The 13,685-nt window shown below is 41.5% G+C and overlaps 1 protein-coding gene across 4 annotated transcripts in view; it reads left to right on the forward strand.

Annotated features, from left to right (window-relative positions):
- Positions 1-13,685, forward strand: part of LOC121462310 (glycerophosphocholine cholinephosphodiesterase ENPP6) — a 109,245-nt gene that overhangs the window by 55,773 nt on the left and 39,787 nt on the right. For all 4 annotated transcript variants that reach the window (XM_041673834.1, XM_041673833.1, XM_041673835.1 and 1 more), the window contains exon 3: positions 11,573-11,684. In XM_041673834.1, coding sequence (XP_041529768.1) covers positions 11,573-11,684 — 112 coding nt within the window. The remainder of the gene's footprint in view (positions 1-11,572; positions 11,685-13,685) is intronic.

Below are 13,685 nucleotides of genomic sequence, written 5' to 3' on the forward strand. Positions count from 1 at the left end.
CTGGGCTCTTTGCAAGTATATAAATAATTAGCTAATAGAAGAAAAAGAATGACATAGCGATAATAGGAACTAACTCAATAGAAACCAAGAAAGGAGAGCCAACCAATGTGTGATGGGTACAGGACAGTCAAATGCCAAGTGCTTAATACAAAGATACCAGAGACTATACTAACTATAACTCTACTACGAATGTATTAAGCATCTAATTAATTTGAAACCTTACATTATATTAAGTTTGGAGGTAGGTAAGGCTAGTGTTCACCTACAGAACAGAATTTAAACTTTAGAGAAGAGGGACTGGAGAGGTGTGTGAGAAGGTGCCCGTAAAAATAAGACAGCAGCATTCTGCTTCCTAATGTGAGTTTTGGATACTCGGCTCACCCATTTAGTAAGAATTCATTGATCTGTACATTTAGAATTCATCTCATCTTTTTACTTTATACTAAGCTTTTTTTGTTTTATTTTGGAAATAGTTTTGATTTTTAAAAATGAATTTACCCATATATATAATATATATATAATATATAATATATATATTATGCATTAAGCAACTTCCCCCTCATATATCTTACCCCCATTTTCTCACCACTTATCCTCTATTAGTCCCTTCTGTCTACAGGCAATTTGATTTCCACTTTAATTCACACACACACACACACACACACACACGCACACACACACACACAGTTTGACCAGGAGTTTGTCCAAATCTTATCTTTTCAAAGAACCAACTCTTTCCTCCATTCATTCTGTTGTTTATTTTTGTTTCTAATTCTGTTCTTTTATGCCCTGCTCTTATTTTTGACCTTCTGCTCTTACTTTGGCTTGTTTCTGTGTTTCTAAGGCCCTAACATGTGTCATTTTGTTATTACCAGAAGTTTCTATGAGTTTTTAAGTGTAGGCACGTGTAGCTGTTAACCTCCCTCCTAGGACTGCTTTCCCAGTGTCCCACAGGTCCTGGTATGTGGCTTCCATTTCCTTCCCATTCTCTTCTAGGTTTTAAAATTTTTCCTTCTTGATTTTCTTCACCAAACAAATTATCATTTAACAGTATGTTGCTTGGTCTCCATTAATTTGTATATTTTCTGTAAGTTCTCTTGCTGATGGTTTATAGACTTATTCCATTGTGGTCAGTCAGAAGAAAAATATTTCACTTCTTCTGTATCTTTAAGACTTGTTTTGTGCTCTATTATAGCGTTTATTTTAAAGAAATACCACCAGCTGTTGAGATGAGCGTGTATTCTGCAGGGTTTGCACGGAAAGTTCTGTAGATGTCTACTAGGTTCACCCAGTCTGTGATATCATTTAACTCCAATGTTTCTCTGTTTTAATTTGAAGAGTGTTATTAAAACTGCCCTTTGATATTGTGTTAGGGTCAACCTGTGACTTCATGTCTAGTACTGTTTGTTTTAGGAAATTGAATGCATCCATGTTTGGTGTGTTTATGCTTAGAATTTTAAAGTCCTCTTCCTGTTTTGGTCTCTTAATAAGCATGCAATGATCTTTAGTTCTCCTGATAAATTTAGGATTGAAGTTTATTTTGTCAAACATTAGAACAGTAAACACCTTTCAGGGTGGCCTCGAGGGAGTTTCTCCATTTGTTTAAAAACATCTTTCCATCTTTTCATAGTAAGGTAGCATCCATCTTTCATATCAGAGGCCGCATATTGATGAGTCTTGTTTCTTCTATCCAGTCTGTGCCCCTGACTGGGGAGCTGATATTAACATCAAGAATACTGTTGACATATGTGCATTAATTTTGGTTTTTGTTTTTTGTAGGTTTTTTTTTTTTATGTTTTCCTGTTCCTCGTTTGCTTCACTACTGCCCCAACATGGTTTATCTTTTTCTGTAGCTTCCTGGGTACATGTACCTTTCTCTTCAGTCTGAAGGATTCTTTCTAATGTCTTCTCTGGAGCCAGCTTTGTAGTCATAAATTCTTCAGCCTGTTTCTAATCATGGAAAGTTTTTCTTTCCCCTTCAGTTACGACAAAGAGCTTTAGCGGATGTAATAGTATGAGTTGGCATGGGATGTCTTTCAGAGCTTGAAACATGTTCTAAGATTTCCGGAAACTTTTGAAAGTTTCTGATGCAGAATCAGCTGTTATTCTGGTGAGTCTGACTTCATATGAGACCTGGATGTTTCTCTCCCGCAGTGTTCAATGTATTTCCTTTATTTTGTTCATTTTATGTTCTAACTATATGGCATGGAGTTTCCTTTTCTGATCTTATGCACTTGTTGTGCTTAAAGCCTCTAGTACTTGAGCATCTCTTCCCTTAGTTGGAAAATTTTATGCTGTGGTTTTATTGAGATGTTTTATGTCACTTTAGCATGAAAGCGTTCCCTCCTGCTAGCCTCATGATTCATAGATCTGGTCTTCTCATGGGGTCCCATATATTTTCTGTTTTTTAAAGCATATTTTTTGTTGTTTGGTGGTGGTTTTTTGTCTGTTTGTTTTTGTTGTTGCTGTGTTTTGTTCATTTGTTTCTTGGTTTTTCGAGACAGGGTTTCTCTGTATAACAGTCCTGGCTGTCCTGGAATTTGCTTTGTAGACCAGTCTGGCCTTGAACTCACAGAAATTCATCTGCCTGCCTCTTCCTCCTGAGTGCTGGGCTTAAAAAGGAGTGTACCACTACCTCCCGGCTTAAAGCATGTTTTATTAATTATTTTTGTTACTGATAAAAGATAATCCCTTTCCCTTGTCTTCAAGCCCTAGTATTCTATCTTCCCCATAATCTGTTCTATTATTAATCTTTCTAATAAACTTTTTATTTACTTATAGAAAATTTTCAATGGAATTTATTTACAACATTTCAATTTGGTTTTTCTTTAGTATTTCTCTCTTAATTCCATTTTCATATCCTGTGTTGACTTTTTTTTTTTAGATATTTGTATATGCTCTTAGAACTCATTCAGAGTTCATTTGTGTCCTCTTTCACGTCTCTGACATATTTATAAGCATCCTTTGGAATTCTTGCCTAGAATTGTGCATCGCTCTTCTTGGGCGGCCATTACTGTGGAGTTGGCAATTTTGGAGGAGACATGTTGCTCAGTTACTCACGTTCCTTGTGTTTTTGCATTTGGACTTTCACATCTAGAGTCATTAGTGCTGGGATTAAAGGCATGCGCCACACTGGGCTTGTCAGAAGCTTGGTTTCCAGTGCTGGGTACTTCCTGTTGTTGGGAATGCAGTTGGAGCCTGTGTGGATTCTGTCTCGGCTCAGATTCAGCTCACTGCATCCGGCACTCGGATTCGGTTTCCTTCTGCAGTCTAGCAGTACGCTGTTGGGCAGGTTGCAATGCATAGTTCAAGCAACACTTGCTCTTGGTTTTCCAAGAATAAGATTCACAATGGGTCTCGGGCTGCAGAGTCACAGATGAGGCAGAGCCCTGTTGACAAAGTCACCTCGCTGATGCTCCCTTGAGCGCCAGGGCAGATGCTGCTGAGTGCCGAATGCTGAGCACCCATGCCAAGTGTCCAGCGCTTGAACAAGGTTTTCAACACAGCCCCTGCTAGTGCCACTGCTGTGCTAGATCTACCCTGATTTCCAGCCCTTTAGCAAGAAAGGTACTGAAAGTCCAAAGCGGTTTTCAGCACCCCTGGTCCCTCTGGTCCCTGCTGGTGGTGTGGGCTCTGGCTGGGAGAGGCGAGCTTCCCAAACAAAGCCAACACCTCCGGGATAGATTCTAAACCCTCTTTTTTTGTAAAATTCCTTGTTTGACTTTGCTCTTTCAGCCAGGAATATTTGCCCGTCGTCACCGCTTCGGATAGCGACTATGGGCCGTTCGCTAGGCCCCAGCTTCAGGGGCCGCAGGCAAACTTGACTTCAGGGCGACTCACGAGGCTGTGGTTGCTGTGGGGGGAGGGAGGGGAGAGTCCACGCAAAACTCTGACAGAATTTACTCCTGGTTAATTACTCACACTAAAATGGAAAAAATTGGCTGTTTTAAAAAAGAAATTGCAAATCCAAATGTTGATAAGAGTAGAGCAATGAGTGGTGGCACGCGCCTTTAATCCCAGCGCTGGGGGGGGGGGGGGGGTAGAGGCAGGTGGATCTCTGTGTGTTTGAGGCCAGCGTGGTCTATACAGCTAGTGCCAGGACAGGCTTCAAAGCTACACAGAGAAACCCTGTCTCAAAAAAAAAAAAAAAAAAAAAAAAAAAAAAGAAAGAAAGAAAGAAAAAAAAAATGGAACAATGACATCCCAGGAAATGCGAATGGGAGCAAAGCCACACGACAGCTTTTTAACTGTATGTAATGCCCAGTCCTAACAGTTCTGTTCATGACACATCCCAACAGGAACGCACCCCTAAATGAACCAAAAGGCATATGTGAAAATATTTATGTCTGCATAATCCATACCATTTAAAAGCTGGCAATAAGCGAGGGTCCAGCAGCTGTAGATGGGTAAATAAAGCCGTCTCATAATGGAGCTTTTGTGTCCTGATTGGTATATTAGGAAGAAGTTGGAAAGTTATCGCTAAAACATCATCTTTTGGCTCCTTCTGACAAACACAACAGACACTTGTTTTATAAAAGCGAGGCCGATTTGAATGGGCCATATGAAAATATTTAGGATATCTAGAGCCCCTTTATATCGCAAATTAGGAGATGTCTGTTATGACTAATAGAAAACAGGCTAAGAGTCGGCAACAAAGGGACTTGTTTGGACCACATGAGAAGAATTGCACATGGCTCTGATGCTTATCAGTGCGGTTTTCAGAGTGCGTACCCTGGGACTTGTTGCTTTGCTTTAAGATATTGACTTTGGAATCTTCCCGGTTCTTGTCTCATTCTTTTCAAGATGGCTGCCTTGAGTCCGGGATTCTATCTTCGCAACCTACATTCTGTGCCAAAGGAGGGAGAGAGCCCCGCAATGCCTCTTTATCTTTCCTATGGAAGCAAAGCTTCCCACCTCGTGCTCCTCAGTAGACCCTGGGGTCAGGGCTGGATCACATGACCATCCCTTCCTGAAGAATCAGCAGCTAATAGCTTTCCTCCTAGAGTCAAAGATGGGCCGCGGGAGGGACGTTCCAGGTGATTTCAGTTTGGATCACTACAAAAATAGTTTACCCAAGCAGCCACGAGCACGCATTCCTGCGGCCATTGTATCGCGTTTATTTCCCCTCTTTTGTTATGCGTAAAATGCGCTTTCCGGCTTTCTGACTTTGTATGCTTGCGATGTGTTCCTAGAAGTGGCTTGTTAGAACGGGCAGGGCCGTCCTAGACATGGTCAGAGTATGCTGCTTTGTAACCTTTCCCCGCAGTGGATGGAAGTGGCCGAAGACTCCACTCTGAGATGTGTGCTCCACGGAGCGCTCCTTCCCATGCTTTGAGCTACTTCGCAACTGCGACGTGAAAATAGAAACTGCAGAAGACACGATGATTGAGTTTTAATATACACAGCACGTGTGAGCTAAAAATCTCCCCCTCAGGATGAACATCGCCCCTTTGCCTAGCTGTATTCACACTGTTACCCACCACATAATCACTTGGAAGCCAACTTGGCTCCCAGGTGGGCTGTTTGCTTGTAATCTAGTAACTCCTACTTTACTTAGTAAAGAAGCCGAGGCACAAGAGTAATGGCGCGAGATACTGGCGGAAGGAAAACTAGGAAGTACTTCTTTTAAATGATGATCTAGGCAGAAGAAAAGCTAGGAAGGACTCCCTTTAAGTGAAAAGGATTCTTTAAGAGACCATAGTCATATGAATTTTACTATAGGATATTATTATAATTCTTCTATTTTATTGTCGCTTTTATCTCTTACCATGACTAATCTAGAGATCAAATGTCATAGGCCTATCTATTTATCTGCCTGTCTGTCTGTCATCCACCTATCAATCTATCTATTTGCCATCTATCTATTATCTATCTAATCTATCTACAAGACATCCGAAGACAGACTGCATCTCGCGGAATGTGGTATGAGGCAATCTCATTGTGTGGACATCATACAGTGTATTAACACAAACTAAGGTGACTGCAACATCACTAGGCAACATAATCTGATATACGTTGTTGATCAGTTTTGTGTATGAGTTTCTATACTCTATGTGGTTTCTGGTATAGAGGTCTGGTATCCTCTGGATAAGACGGTGCAATCATTAACATTGTTCCAACACGGGTCACGGCCCCATAGTGAACAATAATGTATACTTGTGGCTTGTTAATCAACTTTTTAAAAGTACTCAGAGAGGTTAACATAGAATAAGTATTAGTGCCCATTGCTCACAGTTTGGAGATACCTTTGCTCCTACTGTGAATGTTCACACCACTGTACTATGTCATAGAATAAAATTTCCTACAAGTGTGCATGCATGTGTGCACATTTGCACATGTGTGCATGTGTGTATCTGGAAGTTGGAGGCTGATGTTAGGTCTTGAGGACTGCAGACCACCAGACCCTGAATTTCCTGTAAACAACTTGTTTTCCTCTGGTCTGAGCAGCCTGCAGCTGCTCTGAGCTCCAGACCCTGATGGCAGGGGAGTGGGTTCTGTTGTGTCTGCAGCTGAAAGATCCCGAGAGCTGGGGCGTGACCAGAGCTCTATATAAACTTCCTCTGAGCACAATAAAGTGGGCATTATTGGCATTCTTGCTTCTAGGATGTTCCCCTTGCCCCTCTGTCTGTCTGTCTCTGTCTGTTTGTATGTGTTTAAATTTTCAGCCTAGTTCTCCTAGCACATAGGGAGTAGAATGTGGAATGGAACTGGTGTACTTTTACAATTAGGGGCCCCTCAATTGCTCTCTACTTTATTAGTCTTTGAGGCAGGGTCTCTCAGTTGGACCTAAAGCTCACCCATATGGTTAGTTAATCTAGCCAGCTTACCGGGGCTCCCTTGTCTCCACTTCTGATGACCTGAATTAAAGGTAGGTTGCCCTGACCATCGGGCAGTTACATAGGCTAGGGATCTGAACTCAGGAGTCTGCATTTGCGTGGCCAGCATTTTAATCTTTGATCCATCTCTCAGCCCTGTAAAAGTTTAGTAAAGACTCTTGGGCACAACTCCTGATTTCCAGATTTATTTACTTCTATTTTTCATTTGATGAAAAGCATGTTAAGAGCAGTAAATTACAGCAATGAGGGAAACATTCCTGATTTTCTTCTGGCCTAAGTGAAAATGTGAAGTTGTGAAGTATGGAATTTTCACTGTTGTTAATAACTAGCCTGTCAAAGAAGTTTTCATTTCCTCTGTGTGTCCATTTACATAACAGTTTTCTTTCAAATTTGTAAGTGGTTAGGTTTATTTTTAGTTAACTATTATGATTAAATTCCTAATGCTATTACCTGTGGTCAGATTGTATGCATTGTGCTTGGAACTTTTCTGCTTTGGGGGAAACTATTGAGATTTTATTTATGGATCAGAATATGCCCAGTTTGCCTTAAAGTTGTCTTTAAAAAATTCACATCCTATGCTCATAAGATAAAAACATTCAGATTTATTTAGTTCATCCCATTGATACCAACACCCAAATTCTCCATAGATCTTCTCTATTTATTCATTTTATCTGTATGTTTGTTTTTTTTAAGTAATTGATCCAGGGCCTCTGGTAACTCAGTCTAGCCACGAACATTGTATAGCCAATCACCAAGGCTGAATTTAACCTCTGACCCTTCTGCTTCAGTCTTCCAAGTATAGGGTTGCAGCTATGAGTCATCATGGCAGATTATTCATTGTGTCTCGAGCCAGTTTCCATTAAAGTCAAAGCCTTATACTCACATCACCAAGATTCCTCGGTGTGTGCATGTCCATGACACATAAGCAGTAATCTAAACACATGTCTGTGTGGAGTCGTGGCTCCTTCCAGCTTTACATGCCTTTCATGTTTGTCAGAAAACTAAAATCCTTGCTTTTGTCCTCATTTGTCATTATGACTTCTTGAATCCTCCCTTCTTTTTTCTTTTTCTTTTTTTTTTACTTTTATGAACTTTGATAATTGGTTAAAATTTGATGCTTTATTTTTTTCTTTTAGTGATTTAGTAGTTATTCATGCAGCACTCCTTTGCATGTCTGTATCTTTTAAAGGAATGTCTAGCATAAGATGTATCTTAATTAACCTTTCCCTCTCTCTGTAAGCAAAACACTTTCCTTTCTTCCCTGGCACGCACCCCAGTTTTGTTGAAATTTAGAACTTTAGATTTAGATTATCCTATTTAAAATTTTTAAATATACAACTCATTTTAAATAAAATACTTTGACATATGTAATTTTTCTTGGACTTAAATATACTTTACTATTTCATGGTTTAGTGCTATTCATTAGCTTATGGCACTGAAACCATGGCTCGTGGTTTCTGAGGGTTCAGTCCATGGCCTCTTGGTTCCATGCTCTTGGGAACTGTATGGTGGTGGTGGGAAGATGCGGCAGAAAAGCATCACAACTCCTGGCAACTGAAAGAGAAGGGACAGGAAGGGGCGAGGACAAGAGACCCCTAAGAACCTGCCCTCAGTGATTCACCTCCTTTTTCTAGACCTCACCGTCTAGAAGTTCCAGGACCTCCTCAAACCTTAGTAACTCCCCAAATAATTCATAAGCCTTCGTGGGGATACCTCACATTGAACCCATATCACCAAGGAACAATTTTATAGAATAGCTCTATCATTGTCCTCCTACTTTTATTGTAAGACTTGCCTATCCCTCTAATGAATCTTTCTCTGTCTATCAGCCAGCTCCAAACTAACAACACGAGATTTATTCTTAACTATGAACGCTTGGCCTTAGCTTAGGCTTGTTCTTAACTAGCTCTTACAACTTCAATTAACCCATTTCTATTAATCTATGTTCTGTCATGTACCACCCATGCTTCTCCATGTCTCCTGGTGTCCCTTGTGCTCCTTAATTCATCTCTCACTTCCTCTCTCTCTGCTTGGAAGTCCCGCCTACACCTCCTGTCTAGCTATTGGCCAGTCAGCTCTCTATTAAACCAGTCACAGCAATATCTCTTTACACAATGTACAAATATCCCACAACACATCCCCTTTATCATTTGTTGTTCCATAGTATTCTGTTTTATTTGATATACATCACATGACACTCACTGTAGAGTCTGTGCTCTTGGGTAGAATTTATCTGTATTCTCCTGTCACCCCCAAAGACTTTTGTAAGATGCTACTATGGTCCTACTATTTGTGTGTGTGTGTGTGTGTGTGTGTGTGTGTGTGTGTGTGTGTGCACATGCATGCCTGCACACACACTTCATCATATTCTGGTTCACAGCTACTTCATTTTTGTGGTTTTTAACCCATTGCACCATTTTCTAAAATTTCATGTGATTGTGATCATTTTCAGAAATATAGTTTTAAGCTGAAAGTCCTGCTTTTATAAACAATGCTACACTGAATTCAACCATAGTATGATGCAATGCAACTTTTGTAGGCAAACGAGATCCAAAAATGCCTGTGTTTTGCCTTATTGAGATATTTTACTTATCATGATGGTCTGGAACTAAACCTACACATAAGTATCTCCGAGATATATGTGCATACTTTTTAATATAAAAAATTCTGTAACAGTGTAATAATATCTCTATTTTCCTACATATTGCCTATACTTACTACAGAAGACTAGATATAATTAACAGGAAAAAAAATAAAACAACAACCCTGCTTGTATCCTATTTTAACCTAGGCCAAGAGTTAATTTCTTAGATGAAGAATATTACTACATCAGTGTTAAGTCCAGCTTAATTTTTTAAAAGATTTTATTTATTATGTATACCGTTTTCTGCCTGCATGTATGTTTACAGGCCAGAAGAGGGCAGCAGATTTCATTGTAGATGGTTGTGAGCCACCATGTGGTTGCTGGGCATTGAACTTAGAACCCCTGGAAGAACAGTTAGTGCTCTTAACCACTCAGCCATCTCTTCAGTCCAGGACCAGCTTAATTTTAAACAAATGAAAGTATCAAGAGAATACATGCTTGATAATTTTAGCAAATATAATTATTGTTGATTATACATCAAAACCAAACTGTGGTTTGCACTAACCTAACAAGAACAAAAACCATGCCATTCGTTCATCTCTGAGAGAATGCTCAGGATCTCCTTACTTCAAAATTCCCATTCCCACATACTGGAAATGTGACAAGAGACACCTGGCCACACTGCAGATAGTGGCTGAACTCAGAAAGGGCACGTGATGTCTGCTGTGTTTCTAGCCCTAAGCAAAGGCTGCGTCCAGGACAAATGACTTTGAGACTATAATCAAAATTTACAAATAACTGTTGGCAGACAAAACGCAGGTATCCAAGGCAATAAGCGGTCAACGTTCCCCTTGCATTTCTGACTATTCTGGAAACCACACTTGTCCAGGGAAGGAGCACTGCCTACTTCTTAGTCCTCTCTCATTTGTCTCAGCTAAGCCTGGGCCTCCAGCATCCCAAGATCTCGGGCAGACATAGGGTCTCCCACAGACTATTCCAATCAAATGGCGATATGCTAATGAGGGAGTCTTCCTAGGAGCTGCTCTGCTAACTTTTGCATCACCTGGCAGATGTGCTCCAAAGTGCTTGCCAACCGGTTTCCTGGCAGACGTCTTCGTCTCCGACATTCTCCATCTCCCACTTTTACTTACTTCCACTTGGAAGTCTTTTTCCCCCAGGCTGTAATCAAGAGCCACATCTGCAGTCCTGGTTTCCCTGGTCCAGCATTTCATGGTTCTTAACTGTTTAGACGTTCCCTGAACTCTGGTTCACACTACTTTCTTTGCCTTGGTACCCAGTCTCCCCCTGCCTCCGACTCCTTCCTCCATCCCCTATAGCCTTGCTGCATTTCACTTCAGACCTCACACAACACAGGTTTGCCCTCTCCCCTGAGACTACACTCTGGCCTGCTTTGAGAAGGAAACCCTGACTGATTCATGTTTGTTTACTCTGCCTGGACAGAGCCACTCGTTCATAGTTAGTGCCAATAAATATTTGCTCAACAAGTGTAAACTGAGATTGACCCCCCCCCCCCCGCCTCTCTGTTCTGATATCCTGATTAAGTGTCCCCTCCTGAGGACAACTATGTCTCCGTGTCTAAGAGTCTGGGGTAGAAAACTTGAACAGATTCACACCCAGCTTTTGACTTTCGTTGCCTTTTGGAAGAAGCTAGCACAAAACCGTTGCTTTAGCTCGCTCGGTGAAACTGGCTTGCTGTTACAACTCTATAGTCCAGTTAGTCTTTATATCACGACAGTGAAATATTATTTTATAATTCCCTGGCCACAAGATGCTATCCTTCACATGTCTCTTGAGTAAGGAAGGGTACATTAGACTAGAAGACGGTAGTTACAGAAAATATAGAGAAGAAAATTGAGACATTTTGGTACACTAATTAATTTATATTTTGTTTCTGTTGTCCAATTGTGGCAGTTTCTGTCATGGGGCTCCAGTATTACATTGGAATGGCATTTAAGAAACTACTCCAGTAAAGCAAAAATACAATTAACAATGTGACCTATCAGGAATCAATTATTTTAGTTTCTGGAAAGGTACAAAAATATTTTGACTGATGTTTGTTTTATGGAATAGGCTCATAGCCCTACTTTAAATATTTGAGACAATAACTGTTTTTCCTCTTTTTTCTTGATAGGCTGTGAAGTTGAGATTCTTGGTATCAGACCAACTTACTGCCTAGAATATAAAAACGTCCCAACGGATATCAATTTTGCCAATGCAGTCAGTGACGCTCTTGACTCGTTAAAGTAAGTGTCCCAAATTTTTAGCCTTAACATTGTTCTTCTTTGTTTTTCAGAAGAGATGTGTGTGTGTGTGTGTGTGTGTGTGTGTGTGTGTGTACACATGTGCACGCATATGCTCGTGCAAAGGTAGGATGGATGTAGGTGTTTGCAGAGAGTAGAAGAGTTAGGTCCCATGTAACTGAAGTTGCAGGCAGTTGTGAGTCACCTGACATGGGTGCCAAGCACTAAACTCTGGTCCTCTGAAAAAGCAGCAAGCTCTCTTGACCACTGGGCCATCTCTCCGTTCCCTCTTCCTTGTTTCCTGGACAAATAGCAGTCTTAAAGTGGTTTAAGAGAGCTGGACCTAGGTGACATAATGTCTCAGAGAGTTTTATGTAGTGATTGTTCTGTGGTGTACTAACGGACTGTAGCTCTGAGCAGTCGCACTGTTTGCCCACGGAGAATGAAATGTTAGAGAATCCCCAGGGCACGAGGACCTTTTTTTTATGTTATTAGACTATAGAGAAACCATATAGCTATCAAAATTTTCATAATGATGATTTTCTGAGTGCAGAGGACTTCTCGACCTGCGAGAAAGAACAACCACCACATCAGAATTCCACTCAGATCACACTTTACTGGAGTGTCCTTGATTGATGGGGAGCAGGAAGCAAGAGGGGCAGGAAAACAAGGGGCAGGAAGGGAAGGGCAGGGAGAGCATGAAGCGAAGGGATGAAGGGCTCTTAGGCAGCTGCTTGAATAGGGAAATGGCACATGGGTCGCCCTGTGATTCGCTGCCACCAACAGCTGACACCAGACCGCATCGGGATAGACTCAAGGATCCTCATCCACCGCGCATGCAGGAAGCGGGGGACGCGCAGCTCTCAAAGGCATAGCCAAATATGGAGTTGTTTATTTCCAACAAGACAGGATGTCGGCGCCATCTTGTAATGGCGATCCTGTCTGGCTCACTACATCTGAGCAGGTACATTGCAAAGACATCAATGTGCATTTGCATACAGGAAGGCTCTGTGAGCAGATGTGTTTGGGGGAAATCACCGTTCCCATACTCTTGTTTGAAATGCACAAAGCACATTAGCGAATCAGAACAAGGAAAAGGTTTTGATTTTGTTTAGTTTTGTTTTGTTTCTCCCTTGCTCCCAGAGCAGTGACATAGAGTCTGAAACATGCAAGGCTGAGTTCCTTGCCCCAGAAAAACACTTAGCTCTATCAGGGAACTGATTACCAAGTCAAAAATAAAGCCTCAAATCAACTGGAAGCAGTCAGGTCACCCAGATGGAGGTCCAGCAGGGAGAGTGCTGTAGAAATCAGCGAGAAGGAGCCTGAGGGTGTTGGGGTCGCCTATTCCTGGAGCTGGACTTGAGGTCCTTTGAGGTCATCTTGTTGGCTGAATGGGTTTCCTGGGTGGGGTCAAAACAGATGGCATCGAGAGAATCACAGTATATAAGACTGGGACAGGAGCTTGATCATTTTGAAAGAGCATGGTTACCAGCGAGGCACTGAGCGATCACCCTTCCTAAACCCAGGGCATGAATCGCTGGCACCAAACAATGAAGGCCGGCTATGGTGACGATTATCTTTTCACCCAGGAGATCAACTATGTATTGAATTCTAAGGTGCCTCAGGTACAGAGGTGAGCAGCTGGGGGAGATTACCTCCAGTAACCCAAGAGTCTGCTTAGCAGCAGGGTCTTCCTCGTGGTTTACGATAGCCCCGTGGTACAGAAGTGACAGATGACAGATGCCACGCTTTCACTTCTTTTCCTGCCCCAACCTTCAGAGTGAGTGGTCGCCACTCCCACAGGGTTAACAAAGGAGAACGCAGGACCCCATCCCGTGCTGATTTTCAGATCAATCTACCTGCGTGAAACCTATAAAGAGGGGGGTCTTTAGGTCACAAAATGGTTTAGCATGACTGACATGCTAAAGAGAAAATGGCTTCAAAATACTAAACATCAAGAAGAAACAAACTTGTCCACGTCATTTGATTCTGGTTGTATTTAAA

This window comes from Microtus oregoni, unplaced genomic scaffold (assembly GCF_018167655.1).
Source record: "Microtus oregoni isolate MIOR12 unplaced genomic scaffold, Mior012 000024F_ref0000369, whole genome shotgun sequence".
In the NCBI taxonomy this organism is placed as follows: Eukaryota; Metazoa; Chordata; class Mammalia; order Rodentia; family Cricetidae; genus Microtus; species Microtus oregoni.